Source organism: Danio aesculapii, chromosome 23 (genome assembly GCF_903798145.1).
Source record: "Danio aesculapii chromosome 23, fDanAes4.1, whole genome shotgun sequence".
NCBI classification, from domain to species: Eukaryota; Metazoa; Chordata; class Actinopteri; order Cypriniformes; family Danionidae; genus Danio; species Danio aesculapii.
In genome coordinates, this window is record NC_079457.1 from 19,896,016 (window position 1) to 19,923,224 (window position 27,209).

Below are 27,209 nucleotides of genomic sequence, written 5' to 3' on the forward strand. Positions count from 1 at the left end.
GCGTCTCAAAGCTCAGTCTACAGCGTGTTCTAGGTAGGCAGCACAGCGGTGTTTGAGACGGAGCCAGTGCGGGAGCGCGGATGAGACGAGATGAGATGGGATGGAGGGAGGGAGGAGTCGACCGGATGGAGGAATGAGGGGACAGTGTGAGTGTGTGTGTGAAAATCTCACAGGTGTCGGAGTCAGAAGTCCAGCGCTGTTGCTGTATCATTATTTCTCTCGACAAAACGAACGATTAAAGCGGAAGTTTCCCTCACGCGTTCAGTCAAGTAACAGTCAATTGGAATAAACGTCAGAAGAGATAGTTGCAACTTATTTAAGTTAACTTACCTATTTGTCTGGTTAGAGCGTCTAAATAACGGCATTGTGTTGGAATAAATATTGGAGTCTTCGTCTGCTAAAGATGCACATGTACCTCATTCACCGCTAATTTGCTCCGGAACTCAGCAAATGTAAGGACCGACAACACAGGAAGAATTTTCTTTATCGTAAATATCTCCATTGACACCGAAGTGAGGGTAAGTGTCTCTAGTGCACTTTCACAGTTATTTAGCTGTTTTAAACAACTGTACAATATTTGAAGCATTGTTTTATTAATTGTTTTATGGATTCCATTTACGTGTCTGTGTGTGTGTGTGTTTGTATACATATATCTGTTAAGGCATAAAAAAACTGTTAACTGCAACTATGGCACTTAGGGGTCATTATAATATAAAATAAAACAGACTGTTTTAGATGCACTTTACGTAGGCTATTGCAAAAACACTTTCATTTTGCTCAATTTCATATATAACTTTAGAAAACAGCATACACACGGTGTATGTGCTTGTGACAAATGTAGTTGTAATGTGGACGTGATATAAAATTTCCCTTATTGTCTTTTCATGTTTTTCCTCCCCCAGTTCTGTTTCTGTGGAATTTCCCAGTCCCATCAGAGCATCTACAGGGGTCTTTCATATGTCCCTAAAATAATAAATGAATAATAATAATAATCCAAAGGATCGATACATTTTAGCTCATCAGGTTTCGGTGCAAAGTGTTGGACAAATTTATTTGTGAAAGGAGCATTTTAGTGCATCAATTTATTTTTTGACATATCTGTCCAATGTTTAGCTGGATATTCAAATTTGTTTAGCATACATTTCTGTTTATATTTAGCCCTTTATGAACTGGTTTCAGAGTTATTCAATTGCACGTTTTGTGGATGAGAATTTGAAGTAGAAAAAACAAAAACGGGTTGTTGTCATTTATGCAAAACAGAAACTTGATGCATCTTCTGTGCATTGGAGAATTCACTGTAGATCTAACGTTAAACAACAAGGAGATACATCAGGAGATCAGTATAGTTATTATTCAAGAAATGACAACACTTTAAATAGTCTGTATTGCATTGTGTTCCAAGTGTCCAAATTTTAGAAAGGTGGCCAAGAGGCACCTTGTGTTCCTGTTATCATCTTTTATTCTTTCCTGTGCCACACCTTTCCGTTGCAGCCGCCACTGTTCCTTTTCATTCTTGTAGATCTTCTTTTCGCTCTTCACTCTGTCCTACCACAGGTCCCATTGCACCCTCTCCTTTCTGTATGCTCAACGCTCTTCTTGGTTTCCTTGTCTCATCCATAAATTCATCTCGTATCCTTCTCCCCAAAGGCCTCATTCCTCTATAGATATCTCTGGTGTGTCTATTCTTTTGTACCCAAACACATATTTGCTTTCACACTTTAGCGAGTTTTTCTCAAACTCTGTTCACACTGGCGGGCACCATTCCACCCAAAGGAGAGGAGGACTTTCTAACGCTTGCTGCCTCCCGGCTCAGCCGTCGCAAGCGTGTCATAGGAGCAGCTGTGGGTGTGGCCATGGTTCTGATCCTTCTGGTCACAATCCCTTTACTGGTGCACAGTACAAAAGGAGGAGGAGCCGGCACCTCTGGAAGCCATTATGAAATGCTAGGAAGTTGTCGGATGGTTTGTGACCCCTACACCACATCTCAGGGCCAGGAGCTAACTGCTGTTTCACCCGCACCTCCTGATTTTCCAAACCGGAGAGGGAAATCTGGGTATCGGGGACCTCCGGGGATTCCAGGACCACCTGGTCCACGAGGACCACCAGGAGAGCCTGGGAAGCCAGGTCCACAAGGACCCCCAGGTCCTGGGCCTGGTGGTTACGTGCCGTCCTTCTACAGTCCTAAAATTGCCTTTTACGCAGGGCTGCGCAAGCAACATGAAGGCACTGATGTGCTCAAGTTTGATGATGTGGTGACCAATGTGGGCAACTACTATGAGCCCAGCACTGGAAAATTCACATGCCCTCTACCTGGTATCTACTTCTTCACATACCATGTCCTGATGAGAGGAGGAGATGGGACCAGTATGTGGGCGGACCTCAAGAAGAACGGACAGGTAAGACATTGTTGACACTCTTAATGTAATGTATTTTTTATTTAATGTCATGTCAGCAACCAAGGTTATTTTTATGGCAAAAACATTTCCAAGTCAATATACAATTAAAAACAACACATAAATATTTACATAAATAAGATTTTTGGTGTTAATACATGATACAAATTCTAAAATTCTCTCTGTTAAAAACGTCCTTAAGAAAGTTCAATTCATAAAAAGCCTTCTGGAATCATAAAAAGCAGGACAGTCCAGTAAAATGTATTTTACCGTAAGGGAAGTTTTGCAGTACAAACACTGAGTAGGGTCTTCTGTTCACACTCTTAAAAAAAGTCCCAAAAAGGTTTCTCATAGTGATGCCAAAGAAGAACCATTTTAGGTTCCACAAAGACATTTTATCAGTTTTAAGAGCATTTTTTTGTTCTCTTTAACAAACAATTTTGTGAAATTAAAAGTTTCCATGAATTTTAAAAGTTTAAATATTCGGCTTAATTGGCCAAAGTAGTAAAAAAATGTTGTAAGCATTTAAACATCTTCATGCCATTCCAAACATGTACAACTTTCTTCCTTCTGCAGCACAAACAGGAGATATTTTTAGGATTTCTTTTGTGGGGGAAGGAAATAGGGTCCAAGGCAACAATGAACCTCACTGACTTTCATTGTAAATCCAAAAACCTGATATAATTTCCTAAATTTCTGTTACACATGTAAAAACATAAAAGTAAATGACGACAGAATTAATTTTTGGTTGAATTGCCACTTTAACTACATTTTGCCCCATTCATTTGGACATTATGTGTGCAGTAAATTAAGTACTTTCTTAAATTAGTTTGTCTTCACCCCATTGGGATTCATCTACATGAGTCAGAATACTTGTGTTATGTGCTTTGTACTTTTAATTTATACAACTGAATACCAACATTAAATAACATCAACTCGAATTGGACACAGTTGTTTTGCACGGTGGATCAGAAACGGCCACATTAATATCAAATTCTCTCCATATGTTTTGACAATTTAATAACTGAAACAAACAGCACATTTACATCTCACTCATCACCTAACATGTGTCACACGACTCAGCAGTCATACTGCCATGGTGTGGTCTGGTGCCAGTTTGTGCATCAGATAAATAATGAATGCACAAAAAAAATGACAGCTTCCATGCTCAGTCATTCATTCCCTTGATGTTAATTAAATTCTGAAGGCTGGAAATGAGCAGGAAAAAAGGAATTATCTGTAGTGGTTTTAAGTGACTGTATGACCTTTGTGGATCAAGACGCATTCTTGCACCTTTTTATTTGATGGGGAAATCGTAACTTTTTTTTTTACAAACAGTTTCACCCAAGCACTCTATAAAATATTTATTTGTATCTGACTGTGCAATGAAAGCCTATCGTTATTCTGTTAAAAAAACTCTGCTTTAATACAGTAGACCACCTGTAAATGTGATTAGAGCGATAGTAGATTAAATTGGTCTGACCTGTACAGATCTGTATTGTCATGCAAGTCTGCTTCCTCTGCTAAATCATTCATAACTCTTAGATTGAATCCCCTGCATGCTGTACGTGTCCCTCCTTCTATTGCATGTCCGTTGATTGCTCATTAATTATCTTTTCGGTCCACTCAATTACGTCCATTTCATACACATCAGGTGGCCCTGCTTCACTCTTCTGTAGGGTCTGAAATGTAATGGAGAAGTGTGCGGGTTAATGCTCACTACTCCAAATAAACTGCAGATGGAATTGTTTGATACTTCCCTGAGCGCACAGTGAACAGTCCATTTGCAAAGCAAGTCTCAATTGCCTATAAGATTTTAAGAGCTCATAGGATGAGGATTTTGCAGCCTAATAGAAAGTACAGAGCATGGAAAAGTGAAAAGAATGCTAGATTTTTTTTTGACAGATGTTAAGAGACTGGAACTCTCAGAAGTGTCATCTGAAAGCAGACAATGGTCCGTTGGGATTAGGAGGTTTATGTTAATTTGTAAAAGGTTATTTTTGAATGCTGACAAAATGATGTTCAAACAGCTAAGCCTATTGAATATTATAGGGCAGTTTCCCAAAGGCTTTGAAGTGGAGAATCAACATTGTGTAACTTTATTTATGACTGGATGTAGGTTTTAAGACTTAAATATACTGTAAAGTGTTCAGCATAAATGAGTACACCCCATTTTGAAAATGAATATTTTTATCCATTTCTCAGTAAATATGGGTAATATATATTGGTGCATTTGAACAAAACAGATTTATTAAACAGATATATTTATTAAAATAATATTTTAGTTCCAGAGCATCTTTAGAAATGGAAAGATGATACATTTAAATTCCTGCAAAATCTTGCAAAAAAATATCTCTAACATATAAATTTTCATATAGAAATTCTACTAATTTTTGAACCATTATTGTAAGTTATTTTGTTAGATTAGCTCCAGATTTGACTTCAGTACTGACTAATCTATTGTATATGCACAAATATAATACTGTAACGCATCCTATTAAAAAAATATTTTAAATGAGAGATTTGTGAGGGGTGTACTTATATATGCTGAGCACTGTAAAAGGGCATTGCTTCATCCAATGGCACTTAGAGGCTACCGATTATTAATAACAGATTTTTATAGCTTCTTTTTGTCCAATGTTATAAAATAGAGATGCATGATTAATTATTAAAAAGGTTCATTGTTACTTCAGTTCAAACTTTCATCCAATCGTATTTATAAAAACAAAGATTCAGCTATCAAGCTGGCAATAAACATTGCAAGTGACTCTCACTATGAGTGGTGCATTGAATCACTCATTTTAACCTCCTAGGGCTTGAGTGTCCACAAATGTGGACAGCACATTTTAGCTCTTAAGTGGCTATTTAAAATACTTTGAATGTTTTATATTTTGTTACAGACATAGTGTCATCCTGCAACTGTTTTTCAGCATATGAAATGTCCCAAACACTATTTTTAACTGTCCAAAATGGGGAAAAATTAGTTTTTACTCTCTGATAGTAAGTTTAATTATGCATTAAAAAATTTTCAGGAAAAAGTTTTATGTAAATTCGGACCATAAGTCCACATATATGGACACAATTTTTCTCTAAAAGTACATCATATCAAAAGATGATGCTTGGGTTTTTATTCTAATTAGGTTCTAATAAGCCCAAATTGCAAAGAGAAATAAAAAAATGCATGTAAAAAAAAACACCTAAAAATATACAGTTGCAATCAAAATTATTACATTTTAACTTTGTTTACAGTGTAGTTTCTGTATACTTTACATTTTAATTTGCATACATATTTTGAATCACAAACACTACTCTATTTGTTTATTGTCCTTTTTGTGAATAGATTTGAGCAAAGAACATACTATCATTTTATTTATTAAATTTAATGGCATTTTGTTTAGTAGCATAATTTTTTAGATTTTGTGAAATACAGGAATAAACATTTTCCTTTATTTATTCTTAATTTGTGCTTTTCCCCCCTTTAGCATGTGTGTGTACTGTATGTGTGTGTGTGTGTGTGTTTTTAATGTGTTTTAATGTAAAAAGATCTTAAAATATTACGTTGAAAAGTATGACCCTAAATAAAACTTGAAAATGTCAGAAATCATTTTAATGCTAATATTGCTTTTAATTAAACTTTATGTACCCAAAGAAAAGTGTTTTAAGGGAACTGACTTCTAAAAGTCCATAGTCCCTAAGGGTGTGTTCACACTTGACAGGTTTAGTTTGATTAAAACAAACTCTGGAGCAAGTTGCCATCCGAACCTTCTCTCTAAAATGCTGGGTTGTTTTAACCCAATGCTGAGTCAGAAATGAACGAATTACGAGTTATAAAATCTAATTTATATTTATTTAAAAAAATAAACCCAACTTTGAGTTTGTCCATATTTGATCCATGTTGGGTTATGATATACTGAAATATGAATGCAACAATCCAAATGCATCAAAATCAACCAATCAAAAAACAAATATGCAGATGTCACAAACTGCAACCTTACAAAAATGTTGAACATACCTGTTTTTATGGTCATAGTTATAATATAAAAATGCTGAGTTATTTCAACCCAAATATGGGTAAAAATTAGGCTATACATTTAATGAAAAAAAACTAACCCATCATATTTTAACCAGTTTGGCCAAATATTGTGTAATGCAGACTCAATGCAGATGTCTGAAACACATTTGTTCCCAGCAGACACACAACATCATAAGACGTTAATATTAGGTTAGATTTAGGTCGCCAGCATCTAAGGACAATATTATTTTTATGTCCAATTATGACGTGAAATGACGTTGGTATTTTGTTGGTTTTAGGTTGTGTTGGAAAGTGGCCAATGTCCAACATCGAGCCAACATCTTAAACCAACATCATACTGACCTCAAATACTGACATTTATTCATCAGGTTTGGCAACCAAAATCCAACGTCTGATAGACGTCATATTGGTAATATCTACTTATAGATAGGTAATATATAAGTTGCATTGGAAAGTAACCAAAATGCAACATCTGTCCGACGATTGACATTGACCTTATGTTGGGTTCTGACATCAACTCGATTTTCATTTCCAAACAAAAATGCAACATCCCACAACATTGGGGTACAACGTCAATCTGACGTCATGTTGACATCCTGCAGAGGAATTCTGATGTTGTTATGACTCAACACATTTTATAAGCTCTTAAGTTCTCAAGTGATAAAAATGCCGTCCCACAATGTACTCAAACAATCAGTGTTTAACTTAGCAAACAGCATAGTTTGTAGATATTACAGAAAGTGTGATTGCTGCTGAGTGAATACTAAAAATGGTTCACCTTCTTACCTTTCACCTTCAGTTTGTACTAAAAGAACCAACCTACAAGTGTGAACATCCTCAGATAGATGACAAAAGCAAGCAAAATATATCTCCGCTTTAATCCGCCATCTTGAAAATAAGTCTTGACACCGTCATCTTGTATCTTCATTCTGGAGGCCTTGTTCAATATGGCACCCCAGTGGGCGTCCCACAAGCTCAAGTGCACAAGTGAATTGTGAGATGGACTGAGAGAAGGACGCAAGGGCAGCCATGACAGTTAAGAGTCTGGTAGAATCACCCAGGATGCTTGACAGAAAGATCAGGGGAGGAAAGGAAGACAGATGACTTAATAGAAAGCTGCAGACAGTGGGCAGAGACACGAGACTTCTGGGAGCCTTGTACACATGGACCCATAAATGAATACAGAGCTAAGGACAGATGGAGAAACGCCAAACGTGTCATGGATTGATGGGTTAACAAGCCGTCTTTTTTGTAAAAACACTGGATGCTGACATTGGCATTTGTTTGCTGATTATGACTCTCTGTGAATGTTAGGGTGCTAATTAAGAGGGAAAAAAGTATCTGCGGTATCCTCTAGAGTGTGGCTTGCATGTTGTCGTACCTGTGACCATCTGGCTGATCATTGTCTGCGCGCTGCTTCTGACAGCTAGTGAAAGCTGGTCTCTTGGTAGCGGCTGGTGAAGTTGTGATGGTCGGCTTGTTGTCGGACCTCAGACATGTGAGGCTAAAGTGTCCCAGGAGTGTAGTGGGATTGTCACTGTCGAATGCTCTGTTAGTTTGCATCCGTTGGTTTTGTCTGAAATGGAAATGATGGAGGTGGAAATTTATGGAGAAGTCAAGTCAGCAAGACCTACTGTAGAACTATACATTTTAGTATTCTGTATATGGATTATTCTTCAATTACTGTAAGATTCTGAAAGTTTTTGAAAGTCACTTTATATATAGCTATTAGGGCTGCACGATATTAGAAAAATCTGACATCCGATATTTAGCATTTCTGTGATATATATTGCGATATAACCACAATTCCACCAGAATTGAACAGCCCCATTTGGAAACAATGTATTAATTTTCAATCGATTGGCATGATTTTGTAGGGGAACAGATCATGCATGAAATGTAATATGGGGCTGCACAATATTGAAAAAAATATAACATTGTGACATTTTTTTATTTTGCGATATACAGTTGAAGTCAGAATTATTAGCCCCCTTTTAAATTCTTTATTCTTTTTTAATTATATTTCGCAAATGGTGTTTAACAGAGCAATACAATTTTCACATTATGTCTGATAATATTTTTTCTTCTGGAGAAAATCTTATTTGTTTTTATTTCAAAATAAAAGCAGTTTTATTTTTTTAACACCTATTTTAAGGTAACCTGCCTAGTTAACCTAATTAACCTAGTTAAGCCTTTAAATGTCACAAGAAGTGTCTTGAAAAATATCTAGTCAAATATTATTTACTGTCATCATGGCAAAGAAGAAAATAAAACAGTTATTAGAAATTATGTTATTATGTTTAGAAATGTGTTGAAGAAATCTGCTCTCCGCTAAACAGAAATTGGGGAAAAAAAATAAACAGGGCGGCTTATAATTCAGGGGGGCTAATGATTCTGACTTCAACTGTATATTGCGATATGAATACAATTAAACCTGATAAATGAATATCTCTATTTATAAAGAATTTATAATGTTAGATCGATTGGGATGATTCTGCAGTGGGTGTGCATTGCCATGAAATTTAATAAACAATCTATAAACCTTTTGGGGTCCCCTGACACATTTTCATTGTGTTCAGTGCTATTTTCAGTGCATTTCTGTAATTGCAAGTGTTGTGAGTATTTTCACGCATAACAATCTATAAATAGAATCAAGAAAAAGTAAAGTGTTTAATCGTTTTCCAAGTCTAACAGTATTCAAGTACAGTAACGGAATGATAAATATAAAATTCCATTAAATTAATCATTGTTAAAGTCACTAATGGTACAATTTCTTACGCCTGATTGCTTTTAAGGTCATTATACAATTCTAGGCATCAAAAACACATGCAAATGATAAATTATAATACAAACTCAACATTGCAAATCCTGCGATATGACTATTATGAATGATCCAATTGCGATATTGATGCTGAAACAATATATTGTGCAGCCCTAATGTAAATATTTGTAAAGAGTAAAATGTAAAAAGAGGTAATATAATATAATAATGTAAAGAGTGAAATAAACAGGGTTTTATGGTCTTCAAGGTAGTCAAATTGTATTCATGTATAGAAATTGAAAAAAAAAAAAAAAAAAAAAGCCAAACATAAAATAACACCGCAAAGACTTTACTGTTTAAACAGTTCAATAATTTTTTTTCTATTAAATATTGTGTCTGAATGGTTTTAGCGCTTAAAACATGTACAAATGATAAACTTTTACTCCAATTAGGTTAAACTCTACAGTAACTCCACAAATGTGGTTGTATAATTCCAATATAATAATATATGATCCTAAACTGTACAATCCCAACTCAACATGGCAGATCCTGCGTTGTGACTATTGGGGATGTGCACATTACAATATTGATGCTGAAAAGTTATATTGTGCAACCCTAATAGCTATAGAAAAAAAATATTTTTTCTTTTTATTTATAGTTATGCATTTGAGAAAACATATATTTTTTTTATTTTATTGTAGCTAATGATTATATTTTATATTTATTTTAAAACAAAATAAGTATTTTTAGACACCATAAAGCACCAATGTTTTAACTTTAGATGATGTTGGGAATCAATATTTGGGGTTTGCAATAATTTTCTATTTTTTCTATGTTATATTTGAACTAAAATTCATTTTCTGCAAAAAACATTGGAATTTTGGAAGAAATGTTATCAGAAATTTATAGAATTAAAAAAATACATTTCACTCACCCACATTTATTAAATCCAGTAAATATATAGTGAAACTGACAGCTTTTAATCTGTCTATTTTTTTATGTATCTATTTATTTACATTTACATACATAAACCTATTTAAATGTGTATCTATAATTTAAATTTGATATTTAATGGACATTAAAATAGTTACAACATACTATTTTACATAAAAAAACATTTATATTTACATAGAGTTCAAGTCAGAATTATTAGCCCCTCTTTTGAATTTTTTTTCTTTTTTAAATATTTCCCAAATGGTGTTTAACAGAGCAAGGACATTTTCAAAGTATGTCTGATAATATTTTCTTATTCTGGAGAAAGTCTGATTTGTTTTATTTTGGCTAGAATAAAAGCAGTTTTACATTTTTTAAAAGCCATTTTAAGGTCAAAATTATTAGCGCCTTTAAGCTATATTTATTTTGATAGTCTACAGAACAAACCATCATTATACAATAACTTGCCTATTTACCCTAACCTGCCTAGTTAACCTAATTAACCTAGTTAAGCCTTTAAACGTCACTTTAAGCTGTATAGAAGTGTCTTGAAATATATCTAGTCAAATATTATTTATTGTCATCATGGCAACGATAAAATAAATCAGTTGTTAGAAATTAGTTATTAAAACTATTGTATTTAGAAATGTGTTGAAAAAATCTTCTCTCCGTTAAACAGAAATCAGGGAAAAAATAAACAGGGAGGCTAATAATTCAGGGGAGCTAATTCTGACTGCGACTGTATATATTTAAATTCTGTTTACATAAAGATCACAACTACAACAAGTACTTTAGAAAAAAAATAAAATTTTGGACTAAAACACGCCAATAATTAAAGAAAGACCTGCATTTTGATCTGCCTTTTAATGTAGGATTTGTACATTTAAGTTTATTTGAATACAAATCCTATATTTACACTCTTTTGAGGGCACCGATATGTTACAGTAAACCTAGATGGAGTTTTGAGGAATGCAGTAATAATTCATTTGTTCAGTAACAGATGGAAAAGATTAGTGGTGTGATCATAATTGTGCCCTCTTCAATATTTAATGAGGCCATCTTCATTTTTCTTGTAATTAATTTGGTATATTGCCCACTGAATCAGATTCAGGCAGAAATTTCATCAGTGCATTTAGCCACTGTATCACAGCACCTGCTACAACTTAAGACATTTCTTAGAGGAGATTTTTACCTGTCAAATCCCACCCTCAAAAAAAAGCTCAGAGTCGTCAGGGTCAAAAATTGCACATCATTTAATAATAACTTCTAATTATTATGCTGTATAAGTCAGATAACCTCTGCTGTCTGATGGAATCACTGCATGTAGGTCTAGAAACATACGAAGAGATTTGTTAAAAGGATATGATGCTGCTAGTGCTATTGCTGGCGTTTTTATTGTGCTTGTTGAATAATGAGTTGTTTGCCTTGCTAATGCAAGTTAAAATATGACACTAAGGTCATACATCATCTGTGATTTAGCAGCTCCATGTCTTCTTCCTCATCATTAATGCGCCTTGTGCTGTGAATCTTTAAATTTATGGCCCATCAGATCCCAAAATCTTAGCTGAAGCTGTTCAAAGCAGACTAATGTACACTCCGTCCTTTCTGTTGCTTAATCGTTCCACCATTTCTTTTTTTCCCCCTTTTTCACCTGTCACATGCTCTTTTAATAGACCTCCAAAAGGTCGAGCTCTTTCACACGCTAGTGTTAAAAATGCCATCGCCTGTCTGTTAATGACCAGTACCTGCTCTAATAAATGTCTCTCGGTGCAGTGACATGTACATAGTCCGGTAGAAATATAATGAGTGTCTTTGGTAGTCTCTAATTGTAGTAATCTCTAATTGCAGCACGGCCTGTAATTGGCAAATAGTTTTATGGGAGATATTATTATCTGATTAAAAAATTAGTAAAGTGGAATGCATATATGACATACTCATTAAATCTCATTGGCGGTCAATAGCTTAAGGGAGACTATTCCCAAAATAAACGATAAATCATTTATGATGCGTTCACCCTTGTGATTTGATTCTCCTAATTTATTTATTAATTGGTACATTTGGACCTGCTTACAGTTCACCCTGTCATTTTTCAATCTGCACCTAACGATACAAATAAATGTATTTGGCATTTTAATGTATATTTTGGGATGAAGAATATCAAAGGATGTTGTGAAGTGCTAATGAATGTGTTAAGGTGCCAAAACAGCAGAAGGAATTCTGAAATCTGTCATTAACACTAACAAAGATTTGCTGATGGGTTAAATTATAATGAGCAGAATTGAAACTTTGATGAAGAAAAACAGGTATGCATGAGCTTTCTCGCCTTTTGTGGTCACATATTGTGACATTATGTCATGTTTTTGGTTTGCTTGGATATATTTGGTCCATGTTGCAATGATATTTTAGTGAAACCACATTAGAGTTCAATTTGGACTTGAGTCCCTCAGTGTTGTCACGATACTGAAATTCGGTACCAATCGATACTGAAGTTTTATAAACGGCCATATCCCGCTAACATTTGAGCGCTGTTGAGCACGTTCTTAAGCACAGTTGATTTGTCATTGTGTTCACATGCTCAACCGAAATGACTGTGATTGGCTGTGAAGGTCATCAGTTCACCGAACTCACCACTGTTTGATGATTGTAACAACACATACAGGGACACTGGAGCATTTTAAAGTCACGTCGATCAGCTGGTTTGTCTGTAAGCTGACATACGAGTGATCCGCTGATGAATCGCTGCTTTAAAACGTTCCAGTGTCCCTGTACCTGTGGTTACACTCAGTAAACAGCGGAGAGTTTGGTGAACTGATGACCTTCACAGCCAATCACAGTCATTTCTGTTGTGCATGTGAACACATTGACAAATCAGTGCTGTTTAAGAAAGTGTTCAACAGTGCTCAAATGTTAACAGGAAATGGACATTCATAAAAATTCAGTACCAATTGGTACCAAATTCCAGTATCGTGCAGCTCTTTATATTTTTTTACACAAATGACACCAAAGTTCATTTTAGTTCGATTAATAAAACTTTCTAAGATTACACCCAAACTTATTTACTCTCATGTGATTACAAACCAGACAGAAGATATGAAGTTTCATAAACTAATTTCGAGAGGAGCACGTGATATGATTGAGCACGACTGACCACTCATCTGTAATAAATAATAATCCAATCAGAGTGATCCTAGTTTACTATAAATGGATCATTTTCTTCCTACTGCTCTATCTTCGTTTGGAAGAATCCCCCCTTCCACCTCATCCCCTCCTTTTCCTCCCTTTTTTTAAGGGGGAGGTCTCGAGACCTACCTGATCTCAGATCTCCTGATATGATTATTGACCGGGCGGGAGCCCTGGGCTCAAATATCTCCGAGCTCAGGGTTCTCTCCCGAGACAGCATGCCAAACCTGCTTTAAATGCCAAGCATATCTAAGTGTGAACTCTTGAAATATATTTTAAAATGTGTGGGCATGTGATAATCAATGAAATCCAGAGGTTTTTTTTTTGAACCCCAGCTGTCATTGAAATATCCTATTATTTTAATACTTGTTTGATAAGTCATGTGTGAATGTTAGGAGTGTAATGGTACATGAGTAAGTTTTGCACAGGTCTTTTGGTTTGGTATGCAGATAAGTTAAATGAACACAATGTTGTTTTGCATGTGCAGAACTTCTCTTTCAAGAGTTCACACTTAGCCAATGCTTGAATGAATAAAAGCGTATTTGGCATGCTGCAAGGAGAGAGCCCGGATCTACAAGCCCGTTTAGACTGGAGGGAGAGAGGGGAGTCTGAGCTCTGGTAGGTTTTGAGAACTCCCCTGCTATTGGATTTAGGAAGGAGCTAGGCTGGAAGGGTGTTTTGGCGAAAAAATGAGGATGACAACAGTAAGGAAGGTGGACTATTTATATGCATTGGAATACGTCTGATTGGTTGGTTAGTGATCGATGATGCGAGACCAGCCGTGGTCAATCATAGCACATGATCCTCTCGAAATTAGTTTATAAAGCTTCACGTGTGTGTGAACTTCCCTCAGGATTGGACCGTTTTCTTTATTATGCTGCAATTATAGTCCAGTTTGTTACTAAATGTGTGATTTTTCACCAACTTGTGATGCAATTTATTGAGAAATTTATATGTTAGCAATCATCTATTCTTTATTTTGTTTTAAATTATTCAAATATTATGCTGCCTCAGAACTCTGTCCAAAATCAGTCCCACGAGGTGCCTTCATGTACAAATGGTGCCTGCAAAGTCATTGTCTAATAAGGTAGGGAACAGGAAACCCATGAGCTGCCTAAGTTTCAGTTGCAGTCATTGACAGACTTATTTTTTTATATACACACAATCCGTGCCCCTACTCTACTGTCATTTTTCTTACCATTAAACTCCGACTGCCTGTATTCATACAGTGAGGAAACCTACAGTCTGGTCACTGAGCTTGTATCAAGTGTATCCTTGGACCATTAGTATGCAACGCCACACTCATACAGTATGCCAATTAAGCACAACTCTCAAAAGGAGCTAAACAAATTTTATTCTCCCTTTGAGGAAAAATGGCGCGATTCAATAAATGTTCCATTTTTTAGTCTTTTCCCTCCCTTCCCGTGTGTTCGGTCCCTTAGGTAAGTTTAAGAGCTAGTTTTCCATTGTCTCCGCTCTAAGAGGTCTGTATATCACCGAGAATGAATCCTGTCAGTTTTATTACCACCGGAGCACAGCACCACTGATAAAAACAAGACTTCATATACCCTTGCATCTCGCTGCTCTCACAAAATAGCCTTGCTTGATCAGTCTGTTATCCTAACCTCCCCCTCCGATTTTCTCCTTCAGCCCTTGACTGTCTCCCAGCGCTCGCTTCTGCTTATGTACAAAATGCCCCCCGCTTTATCCTTCCCCTCACTGTAATGAAAAGGCCTGGCAGAACAAGCCCCCAACAGGCCCGATGGTCCCTGCTCGCTGCCGGCACTGAGATCAAGTCAGCGTGGCGTTTCACAAGTAGTCGGCTCTCATGTCAATATCCATCTCCAGTGCAGTCAGCGGTAATCCTAAAATGCTTCTTTTCCTCTGCCTCCAAGACAAGCTTTCATATCACTTATATTTGATAAATGCCGGGAAGCATCTAACAAGCAGACTTTGCGGGAGACGTCTAAACCCCGGGTGTTCCGATGCGGTGAAACCGATCCCAAAAAATACAAGACGAGAATCAATGGGAGTGTAGAAAGGTCTTAAACGGTCTTCGCCGGATGTCTGCTAATTAAAGTGACCGCTCACGTTGTCGTATTGAACATTGGGGTCTGCCGGAGGGAGAAGTTGCCCCTTTGCTCACTTAGCCAAAATAATGAGGAGAATGACATACGCTTGGTGTCGATAAGAAGAAGAGGGCAGGCCGTCACTGTCAGATGTGAAATGAAGTGCGAGTCGTAGCTATCGATAACCTCAGATATTTACATTTCATCATTTTTTATTTACATCATTTTCATTGAAACTGCAGTAACATATTTCTGTGAGGAAAACATAATTGTTGCACTGATAGCTGTTTAGTAACATTTACTCCTGATGACAGAGTTTATGCTTTCAGTATAGATTATTGTGTGGATGGGTGTAGAATTGTGTGGCCACTAGATCTGGATGTGAAAGATTGTGTAGTTGTTTCAGTTTTTGGGTGTGTGTGTGTGAGTTATAGTTGGAAAAGGGGGTTCTCGAGGGACTGGTAACCCAACACAATTGTCTGAGGCAAAAGACATTTACACATTTAGAAATATAACTGCAGATCTGTAATATGGACTACACTGGAAAAAAGATTTTTGCTGTTTGTTCAAATTACTTATTTAAAATGAGCTGAATCAACACAATTCATTCGTTTTTTGGGAGGACAACTTAATTGTTTTATGTTCAATCCACTTAAATTTGTAAAAACAATTAAGTTAACTTAATCAATTAGTGCTGGGACAACATGAAGGAACCCAGCAGTTTTATACTGTAAATGGCAACATTTATTCATCATTATTCATCAATTCACTCTTAAAACTAGAATTTCAGATTTATTTATCTTTTTAATAAAATGTATCATTGTCATCATTAAATATAATTATAATACTAAAAATAACTTATTTCTCAGACCAACATCTTGATTAGCTTTGATCTTTTTATTATTTCCATCATAACCACTAATATTATTCTTATCATGTCTATCATTTGTCTTATACCAGTTCAATTTAATATTCATATTCATGTTTAATTTATTGCAACTGAAATAAAAATAATTGCACTATATCCTTTACAGTTTTTCTTAATTGCTTTGGGTCAATTTCAGATTTAAATTTTTATTTTTCAAAACAATAAGTTTAAATCTCTGAACAATTACCTCATCGTTCACTTCATATCAGATTTTTTTTATCTAATCTTGGTGAAAAAACAACTAATCATTTTGACCAGTGTAGCTCACACAATGACAAAAACACTTTATGTTTTGGTGGCCTTGGCCAAATTACTGACATAATAACTAGGCTTTAAAGCACTAATGAAATGTTATGGGTGAGTAACTACATTTTGCAGACATGCAATAAAGTTTCAGCAAACTGTTTTGTCATTTGCACTCACAGTTTAGAAAATGTTAAGCCAAAGCGATTGAGAAAAACTGTAAAAACATTACTGGCTGCCTTACATTTTTAAGTTGAATTAAATTAACCTTATAAGCTATTGTAACCTAAATTACATTAAATTGACTTTAAACAGCTTTTATAACTTGAAAAATTAAGCTAGGAACATGATTAATGTGGTTTATGTTTATATGTTATAATTAAATAACATATTTAGTAACATGCACTGCTAATGACAGGGTTTATGCTGTCTGTATAGGCTATAGATTATTGTGTGGACTGCTGTAGAACTGTGTGTAGCCACTAGATCTGGATGTGAAAGATTGTGTTGTTGTCTCAGTTTTTTTTTTGTTTTTGCGAGTGTGTGAGTTATAGTTGAAAAAGGGGGTTCTCGAGGGACTGGTAACCCAACACAACTGTCTGAGGCAAACACATCCAAACTAAACAAAAATCTTCAGGTTGATTTTTGAAATGATTTTTTGCTGCTTGTTCAAACTACTTGTTTAAAGTAAGCTGAATCAACACTATTCATTAATTTTTTGGTGGGACAACTTAATTGTTTTATGTTCAATCCACTTAAATTTATAAAAAAACAATTAAATTAACTTAATCAATTAGTGCTGGGACAACATGGAGGAATTGTAAGGAACTCAGCATCTTTTACAGTGTAAATGGCAGCATTTATTCAGTCTCTTAGAACTAGAGTTTTTTAATAGAATTATAATACTAAAAATAGCTTATTTCCCAGGCCAAGATCTTGATTAATTTTGATCTATTTATTGCTTTTGTATTATTACCATCATAACCATTATTATTATTATTATTATTATCATCATCATCATCATCATCATCATGAATATCATTACTTTATCAGTATACCAGTTCAATTTTTATATTCATATTCAATATATTGTAATTAAAAAAGGTATACTAATACTACTATACTAAATAAACATTACTGGTTGACTAACATTTTTAAGTTGAGTGCTTTTGAGTCATTGTAACCTAAATTACATTAAATTGACGGTAAAAAACTTGTATAACTAAAAAAAATTATATTACACGGATAATGTCTAAATCAAGGCTAACAAACGCTCCACAGAAGTGTACAATGTGGCCTGATGGATGATTCGAACAGTAATATAAAGCCTGCAGTAAAGCAATTAACCATCACATAAGTTCCAATGGCTTACACTACAAATACCGTTTAAAACCATTACAAGCCATCACATTTTAACCATTAAAACCAGTGCATTTTTTTCACCAGTGGATTTTTTTGCTGTCCTCACACCACCAATAAACTACAAAGAATTAGACCCACTATACTTAAATAAATGATATCATAGTTAAATTATAACAAAACCCATGTAGTTTCTATTATAACTATTAAAGCATTACATATTCTATGGGTTCTGTAGTAACTATAGTACTATTGACCTTATTCTTCAATGCAGAAGTGCGCTCGTTTTTGCGATTGTTTTAGATTCAGAGTTTTAGATTGTCCGATTCAGCTGCCTATGGGAGAAATGACTAGGAATAATAAACGGCAGAAAACGGTCAAACTACTTACTCTACAAACAAGTGTTTGCATGACAATACAGACTAAGTAAAATAAAATAATAAGAAAATATCAGTTTGCAACACCAAGCAGCAAAACAAGTTGTTTGTTAACATCTAAAAATGAATGGAAGTGAATGAGACCGGAAGTCTCGAGCCAAAATGATTCAAATGGCTGCGCCTGCTCGTACGCGGAGAATAAGGTGAATATAGTACTGTAGTTTATACTTATAGTCTGCAGTTATATACAACTGAATAAACATTACTGGTTGCCTTACAATTTTAAGTTGAATTCAATTAACCTTAAGAGTTATTGCAACTTACATTACATTAAATTGACTTTAAACAACTTGTAGAACTTAAATTAATCTAGGAACATGATTTATTTAGTTAAATAAGATATAACTTACATTAGAACATACACTCAAAAATATTTTTTGCTGCATGTTCAAACTACTTATTTAAAATAAGCTGAAACAACTTTCTTGAGGTTTTTTTAGACCCAACTTAATTGTTTCATGTTTAATCCACATAAAATTGTAAAAACCATTCAGTTTATTTAATCAATGTGTGTTGAGACAAGATGAAATGATTGTGTGGAACCCAGCAATTTTTATATTGTATGTTGTCAGGAGTCATGATTTATTGGTCATAGAATTTTCTACAGTGTACTGTGACAATTCTGACAAATAATAAATAATTACTATTATTTTAGTTGTCCTTAAAACATAACCTTCCTAATTAACATTACTACTATTTTAATGAATGTAAATTGTTTTAAATATTATTTGTTTTTATTGTTAAACAATTAACTTACGCACATATAAACTATTAAACTCATAAAATAAAAAATAGATTTCGATTGAAATGCTATATATCAATTGATCACTAGGTAAAATCATAATTATTAGTTGCAAATACAGACATGCATGCCCTTATTTAAATTCTGACGATGTACAGGAATATTTCTCAAATTACAAATGACAAATATCTATCACTGCTATCCAAAATCAATTTAAAACTGATATATTTGTCCTGCAGCACTGTGTCGTAAACCTCCCTAACATCATTATACAGATTGTTATTCAATAACGCATCTAAATGGCTGCAGTCTCCAGTCAGGACGTGATGCGGATGTTGACAGTATCGTGATGGTAATGGAGTGGGGTTATTAGATTATGGATATGGGAGGGAGTTTATCTTTGTCTGGGGTCAGTCTGTGTTTTATGCGGGCTGTGGTTGTGGGTGATTCTCAAGGGAATAACATGCCTAATAAAACAAGAGGCATTTGAGTGAGTGATGGCATGTTGTATGAGGATGTTTACTGACACTATGCATATCTTAGTTGTTTTTATTGTTGGATAGACTCGCTCCGTATGTTTAGGAAACCTGACAGAGATTGAGTGGCTATAACACGGCCGAGCAAAACGCCTGACAATCACTGTCTGTTACCTGACATCTGTCTGCTACGAGCGCCTGCATTTTGCATTTATAATAATGGAGAATATACTAAAAATGACGACAGAATATCACAGGGATAATGTCTAAATCAGGGCTGTCAAACAAATGCTCCATGGAGGTGCACAATGTGGCCTGATGGATGATTCGAACAGTAATATAAAGCCTGTCTATTGGCTTGCACTACAAATACTGTTAAAACCATAACATTTTAACCATTAATACCAGTACATTTTAATGTTTTTAGTGTGTTTGGGACAAATTCCATTAGGATTTATTGGTTTCATCATACCACCAACAGACTACAAAAAAATAGACCAAAAGAGACCAGTAGACCATTATAGTTTCCAACAAAACCCATGTAGCTTCCATTAGAACTAATAAAATCATTACATATTTTATGATGGGTTCAGTAGTTACTATAGTAGTACTATAGTACTGTAGTTTATACTTACAGTCTACAGTTATAATAAATAAACTGTTATTCTGAAAATGAGATGTGAAAAAAGCATATTTGCTACAGTATTTTATTCAAGATGCTCTGGAAATTAGGCTGGTAAAAAAGTTCAGATGCTTGGGGTATGTAATGTATATTGTCTGCTATAATATTGTCATAGATATATACACTAGATATCGCATATGGACCCTGAGCATGCGCCAATAGCGCCGTCACATTTGTACAGTGCTCCAAGGACAAAAGTCATTCAACCGCACTTGTCAAGACCAAAGCCAATCTGAAGATGCTGGTCTCTTGCGCTCTGTACAAGTGTAGTAACGAGCAAACAAAGAAAACAATGCATAAAGACAGAACATTTCATAGGTAAGATTTCGTTTCTAGATTTTGTATGTTACGAACTTTTGTTGTAAAAAAGTAAAGCTATTGATGATAATACAGTCACTTACTGCATTAACCATAAAGCAAAGTAGCACCAACTTGCACTAAATTCTAGGCTTATGCAAGTTTTGTTGAATAAAATCAGCAAACACTGTAAATGAAATATGACAAGGCGCTGATGCTAGAAACTTTATTTATTATTGTCGGCTAAGTGATTTAATGGCAAAGACTCTAGAATACATAAGACATGTCACTCCCACTGCCTACTAGTACAGGAGCCAATCATTGATCACTATATGGTGAATAAAGCCCGCCTTCTAGTATAGGAGCCAATCACCGATCGCTATAGACTGACAACATAACCTGATATCCCTGATAACATAACAGTGTCTGCGTCACCCTAAATTATTGAATATTACAAATGTTATATACCATTTAGATCAGAAAGGTGGATGTGCACACTGAGACGCAGGGACATCGATGGTTAACACAAGTTGTGCATAACAGAGATTCATTCACTAATGAATCGCTCCCTCTATTAGCATTAGAAGTGAAAGCAGGAGAGGGTGTGTGTTTCAGGACATGGATGAGATTAAGTTTAACAGGGAGGGAGGATAATACATTTCCATGCACACAAACACTTGCTCTTTGTCGGCAATTCCCATGTGCTCACTTATCCATCGATATAGAAAAGTGATGTAAAATGATAATTTTCGTAATTAAAAAAAAATTTGCATACTGACCACCGGGAAAACCCCCTGATCATAGTCATATATATATATATATATATATATATATATATATATATATATATATATATATATATATATATATATATATATATATATACAGTTGAAGTCAGAATTATTAGCCCCCCTTTGAATTTTTTTTTCTTTTTAATATATTTTGCAACTGATGTTTAACAGAGCAAGGACATTTTCACAGTATGTCTGATAATATTTTTTTCTTCTGGAGAAAGTCTTATTTTTTTATTTCGGCTAGAATAAAAGCAGTTTTTAATTAAAAAAAAAAAAACATTTTAAGATCAAAATTATTAGCACCTTTAAGCTATATTTTTTTCAATTGTCTACAGAACAAACCATCATTATACAATAACTTGCCTAATTACCCTAACCTGCCCAGTTAACCTAATTAATGTAGTTAAGCCTTTAAATGTCCCTTTAAGCTGTATAGAAGTGTCTTGAAAAATATCTAGTAAAATATTATTTACTGTCATCATGGCAAAGATAAAATAAATCAGCTATTAGAGATGAGTTATTAAAACTATTATGTTTAGAAATGTGTTGAAAAAAATCTTCTCTCCGTTAAAAAGAAATTGGGGGAAAAACAAACAGGGGGGCTAATAATTCAGGGGGGTTCATTCTGACTTCAACTGTATATCTTTTTCCAAATAATGACAACTAAAAGTTATTTTGAGTGTTTTTGAGTTATAGCTTAACTCATGTTTGTCTTTTTTATTTACACATAGGTCTACAGAGGACAAAAATATCTGTCAAAACTAAGAGTCTTAATTTTATGGAGTTTGTTTTATTATTATTTTGCTGACAGATTTCTCACAATGAAATTCTTATCTACTGATACCAGCAAAAGTACCAAATAATAACAATTATTAATTGTATTCAAAAATTTTTAATATCTATATTTTTAATTTTGTTGTTTTGAAATAGAACACACAGAAATACTGTGAAAATTTCCTTGTTCTGTTAAACATCATTGGGAAATAGTTAAAAAAGAAAAGAAATTTAAAGGGGGGCTAATAATGATATACTTAACATAGATATATGTACCTAAATACAGTATTTGTTTTTGACCTGTTGCTTCTTAATTGCATCTCTATGCAGGAATGTTCATCAGTCCGACCACATGACTAATCTTAATTTAAAATGTTAACAAACAAGTTTGAGATCCACTGCTGAGAGTCAATACGGCTGATCTCTCAAGCTGAATTTAAATGAGTGCAAGTCTCCAGTAAACAGTCTCATCGCGCTTTGCATGATACGTGCATTTGCGATCAAATGCAACAGGTCAATATGAAGAAGGGATATGTGGTACAAATTTAGCATTATCCATATAGGTGTAGAGATGGTCCTGGATAAATACGAGAGGGTGCAAGTATTTTCTGATGGAGGTGGAGGTCAGCAGGTTATCTGGAGCTTCATCTTTTTAACCCCCACCAGTCCTTCTTGTCAAACAAGAAGTCGCATTTAATAATGACTGGGCCTTTTATGTCAAGAGAGCATGTTGAGCATGTTTTTATTGTTATGCAACATTTAGTCTTAATGTCTTTCAGTTGTTCATTTAGTAATATGATTAAAATGGATTAGTTTGGATAATATATGTTATGGATAATATTTATTTCTGTTAACAGGAAAATTGTTAAATGACAATTTATTATGTTTTGTCAATTTATAAAATATGTAAGTGATTTATAATTATTATTATTATTATTAGAATATAAAGCTTTATCTGTCATTATATGTTTTTAGTTGTATAGGTATAATAAACTGAAACAATTTTAGGTTGGGTAATTATATATATTAAAAAAGAAGAAGAATTAAAGAATAATATATATATTTTAAATTGTAATACTTTTAAGCTTTATCTTTTTTCTGGATATCTTTTAATAAAAGGGGTTCTACATTTATTTATTTATTCACCATATTTGTATTACAATTATTTTAACATTTATGCTACACTACAAAAAAATGATTTTCTTAGATTTTTTGTCTCATTTCTTGTCCAAATATCTAAAAATTCTTAAATCAAGAATTTTCTAGACAAGCAAAACATATTGTCTTGTTTTAAGAAATAATATGCCAAAATTAAGTGATTTTTTCCTTAAAATTAGCAAAATAATCTGCCAATGGGGTAAGCAAAATAATCTTATGTCAAAGGGAAAAACAAGATTATTTTGCTTTTCCCATTGGCAGATTATTTTGGCAGACACTTAATATTGGCATATTATTTCTGAAAAGTAAGACAATTAGTTTTGATAGCCTAAAAATGCTTCTTGATATAAGAATGTTTAGATATTTGGACTCAAAAGAACACAAAAAATCCAAGTAGGAAAAGCATTTTTTGCAGTGTATTGAGAAAATAATATTCATAATTATTATGTTATTATATAATATTATTATGTTATATATATATATATATCTGGATCTGTTCATGTCTTTTTAATTTATTAATTTATTAATATCACCTTTCATGATAATAATATAAAATACTGCTGAATGCAATCTGTGCTTAAAGAACATGAAACAACAAAAACATTTTTGGATATTTTATAAATCTATATTTATAAAATAATGAATTTTTAATAAATTTTATGAAGATTTTTCTAAACTATTTCATTCTTCCGGGCTTGATAAGCAAACCAGAAGCAACGTCACAAACTATGATGTTTAAGCATTAATTCAGGGTGGTGATCATCATATTTCATTGCATAATGTTGATACACATCATAAAAAAATATTAATTTTGGAAACTACAATCTTTTCTCATTTCAATTTCCACATCTAACTTTTGTATTTATGTTTAAATAACAACAAAAAAAAGTCCTACATGATGGGAATAGTTTGATTGCTTTGTTTACTTCAATAATGCCACTAATATATGCATAATCCACGTCTTAATTCCATTTTTGTTTAGTTTAGTTATGACTTTAGTCAGATTAGGGTGATCAAAAAAATTAAAAAAAAAAAAATCACTGTTTCAATCTTATGTAGGCCTACAGTTCAAAATTCATGTTTAACTGAATAAACAGTTAGTAAACACAAGTACAGCTTATTGAACATTACTTATTTTCGTCACCAATTATCATAGTAGAGCAGGTTCTCAAGCAGTTTGTGATGCATTTTGGAAACAGGAGATGAGCCCTTGGTCTAATGCGCCACCTGTCTTGAGAAACCCGTTCTGAAGGCTACGTTCACACTGCGGGCAAATGTGACCCGAATCGGATTTTTTTCCCCTCATTTTCATTTTTCGACTCAGGTGATGACAGTGTGAACAGCCAAAACCGCATGGAATCTGATCATTTCAGGTCAGATCTGTGCCAGTTTCATATGTAGTCTTAAATCAGACACAGATTTGATGTTTTGCAATGTGACCGCAGTGTGAACGGTTATGTCGGATTTCATGTGACTTTTACATAATCTTCGAGCGGCATGCGTCATCATTCTGTGCTGCAAACATCATCTACTTCTCAGCAGCATGGTAGAATGGCACACAGGGCGATTACTGTACCACAGAAAGTTGGTTGTTCATGTTGAAAAAGATTTTGAAGGCAAAACTGGTGCTTGTTAACTAATCTGGTTAACGATTGAGGCACGGGTTGATCGCGAAGCTGAAGAGTGTTGTGGGTGTTGCGGATAGGGGAACCGTGTACAAAGGAGGGAGAACTTTCTCTCTGAGAGAAAAAAGGCAGGTGCTCGAGCACCCAAACCTCCCTTCTGCACATGTCTGCTGTTTATAACAAAGTGAAATTAAATAACTCTGCAAACGGCGATAAACCAACTCTGCCTTCACAGTTTAGTATGCTGCTCATTAACCCTTTATGAGTTCACTACAGCGCTGGTCAGAGCGCCACACACCGCAGATGTCATAAATCACAAATGATCAGTGTTTTCAATCACAAGAAACTTATTTTAGGTCTCAAATGCCGAAATACACATTAGTAGTAGCAGAACAACCCTTTACAGTTCGTGAAATACACAACGATTGTCTGTGAAAAGAGTAATAATCATAAGCATGTTCTGATAACGTGCTTACTTCATACAGGATACACATTGTGTGCATAATTAGACATTTTATGCTGTCCGTATCTGTACTTTTGCGCATGCTGGTCAGTTTAGGAACAAGATCTGTTGACACTGAAAATTTGACATTGGCCACATTTATAAGAGCAGTGTGAACAATCATGCAAAAAAACACTAAGCCTCGCAGTGTGAACGTAGCTTTATTATTTGGGTAGCACACATATTCTGAATGCCTTAGGCAGAATTCAAATGAGCCATTTTAATCTAGATTAATTCAGAGATTAATCTAGATTAAGAATAATTATCTATGCCCACCTATTAAATATATATATATATATATATATATATATATATATATATATATATATATATATATATATATATATATATATATATATATATATATATATATAAATATATATATATACATATACATATACATACATATACACACACACACACACATAGATATCGCATTCGGATCAATATGTGCATTTGTGCTAAACAGGTATTTATGATAATACAGTCTCTTTCTACATAATACAGTCACTGACAATAAGGCAAAGCAGCACCAAACTCACAATAAATACTAGGCCTATGCTAGTTTTGTTGAATAAACTCAGCTAACAATGTAAATGAATTATGACAACAAGATGCTGCGGTGCTAGAAAAGCATATTACTGTTGGCTAAATGAACATTGTTGTCGTTCGTTCACAGGGGATTCGCTCCCTCCGTTAGAACTAGAAGTGAAAGCAGGAGAGCGGGTGTGTTTCAGGACATGGATTAGATCAAATTTAACAGGGAGGGATGATTACTTATCCATCAATGTAGAAAAGTGATGAAAAATTATAATTTTTGAAAAATAATAATAGGTATTTCTCTGGCTCTGGATGGCCAGTGGCCACCTTGGTCTCACATTCATTTCAAAGGAGTGCACCCCTATACTAAATTGGCTGCCCTATTGACACATTCCTTCCAATAGACAACAATAGCGTAGGCAACATCTAATGTGTATACATATATATAGTTGTAGTTGCAATGACACACTGAACAATTTCAATAAAACCTGCATTGTTTCATAATCACACTCTAAATGCTATCAAAAAATATATATTTTCTCTTGGATCTAATGATTATCACTACATCATAACCAATAGTTTTCATTCTTTACCTACATTTCAGATTACTGGAATATGGTGGCAATCTTCTGTTTGTCCTTCCTCTAAGCGTGTCTTCATTTGTCCTGTGTGTGTGTGACAGGTGAGGGCCAGCGCTATCGCCCAGGATGCTGACCAGAATTACGACTACGCCTCCAACAGTGTGATCCTGCATTTAGACGTGGGAGACGAGGTCTGTGTGCAGCTGGATGGAGGCAAAGTCCACGGAGGAAACACCAACAAGTACAGCACGTTCTCCGGCTTCCTCATCTACGCCGACTGATGCTGCTCTGATGAACTGTGAACGAACAAACACACACGTTCATACAGTTACACACACACCCAACAGGCTTGAAGGAAGCGGACATGGTTTATACCGAGCAGAAGGGCTTTACAGACACGATGGCAACCAATTCCTTTTGGATTTCCGACATGCTGTTACTCCCAGACATAAATTGAGGCAAGACACTGCAGATTGAACAGAGTGGGAAAATGAACAGTTATCTTTACAGTACTTTCCAAATAGACTGATTGCATCAGGAAGTTTTCTAAAATAAACTTGTTTAGATATGCAAATATAAATGCAAATGTCTGTTTTCATTTGCATAAATTTCTAGCAAAAAAAATCTGAACATTGGTCAAAATCAGATTTTTTTTTTGACAGATCTCAGCAACCATTTTGTGTTTAAAAGAAGACATCTAAT

The 27,209-nt window shown here is 34.4% G+C and overlaps 1 protein-coding gene across 1 annotated transcript; it reads left to right on the forward strand.

The window, feature by feature from the left end:
• Nucleotides 1–1,733: 1,733 nt before the first annotated feature.
• Nucleotides 1,734–26,970, forward strand: c1ql4a (complement component 1, q subcomponent-like 4). The gene is made up of 2 exons (XM_056449464.1): nucleotides 1,734–2,396; nucleotides 26,609–26,970. The coding sequence occupies exons 1-2, from the start codon at nucleotides 1,854–1,856 to the stop codon at nucleotides 26,786–26,788; spliced, it is 723 nt and encodes a 240-aa protein (XP_056305439.1). The 5' UTR covers nucleotides 1,734–1,853; the 3' UTR covers nucleotides 26,789–26,970.
• Nucleotides 26,971–27,209: the final 239 nt, after the last annotated feature.

Coding starts and splice junctions, on each gene's coding strand:
- c1ql4a (XM_056449464.1), top strand. CDS start 1,854: ATGGTTCTGATCCTTCTGGTCACAATCCCTTTACTGGTGCACAGTACA. Junction 2,397..26,608: donor ACCTCAAGAAGAACGGACAG/GTAAGACATTGT, acceptor TGTGTGTGACAG/GTGAGGGCCAGCGCTATCGC.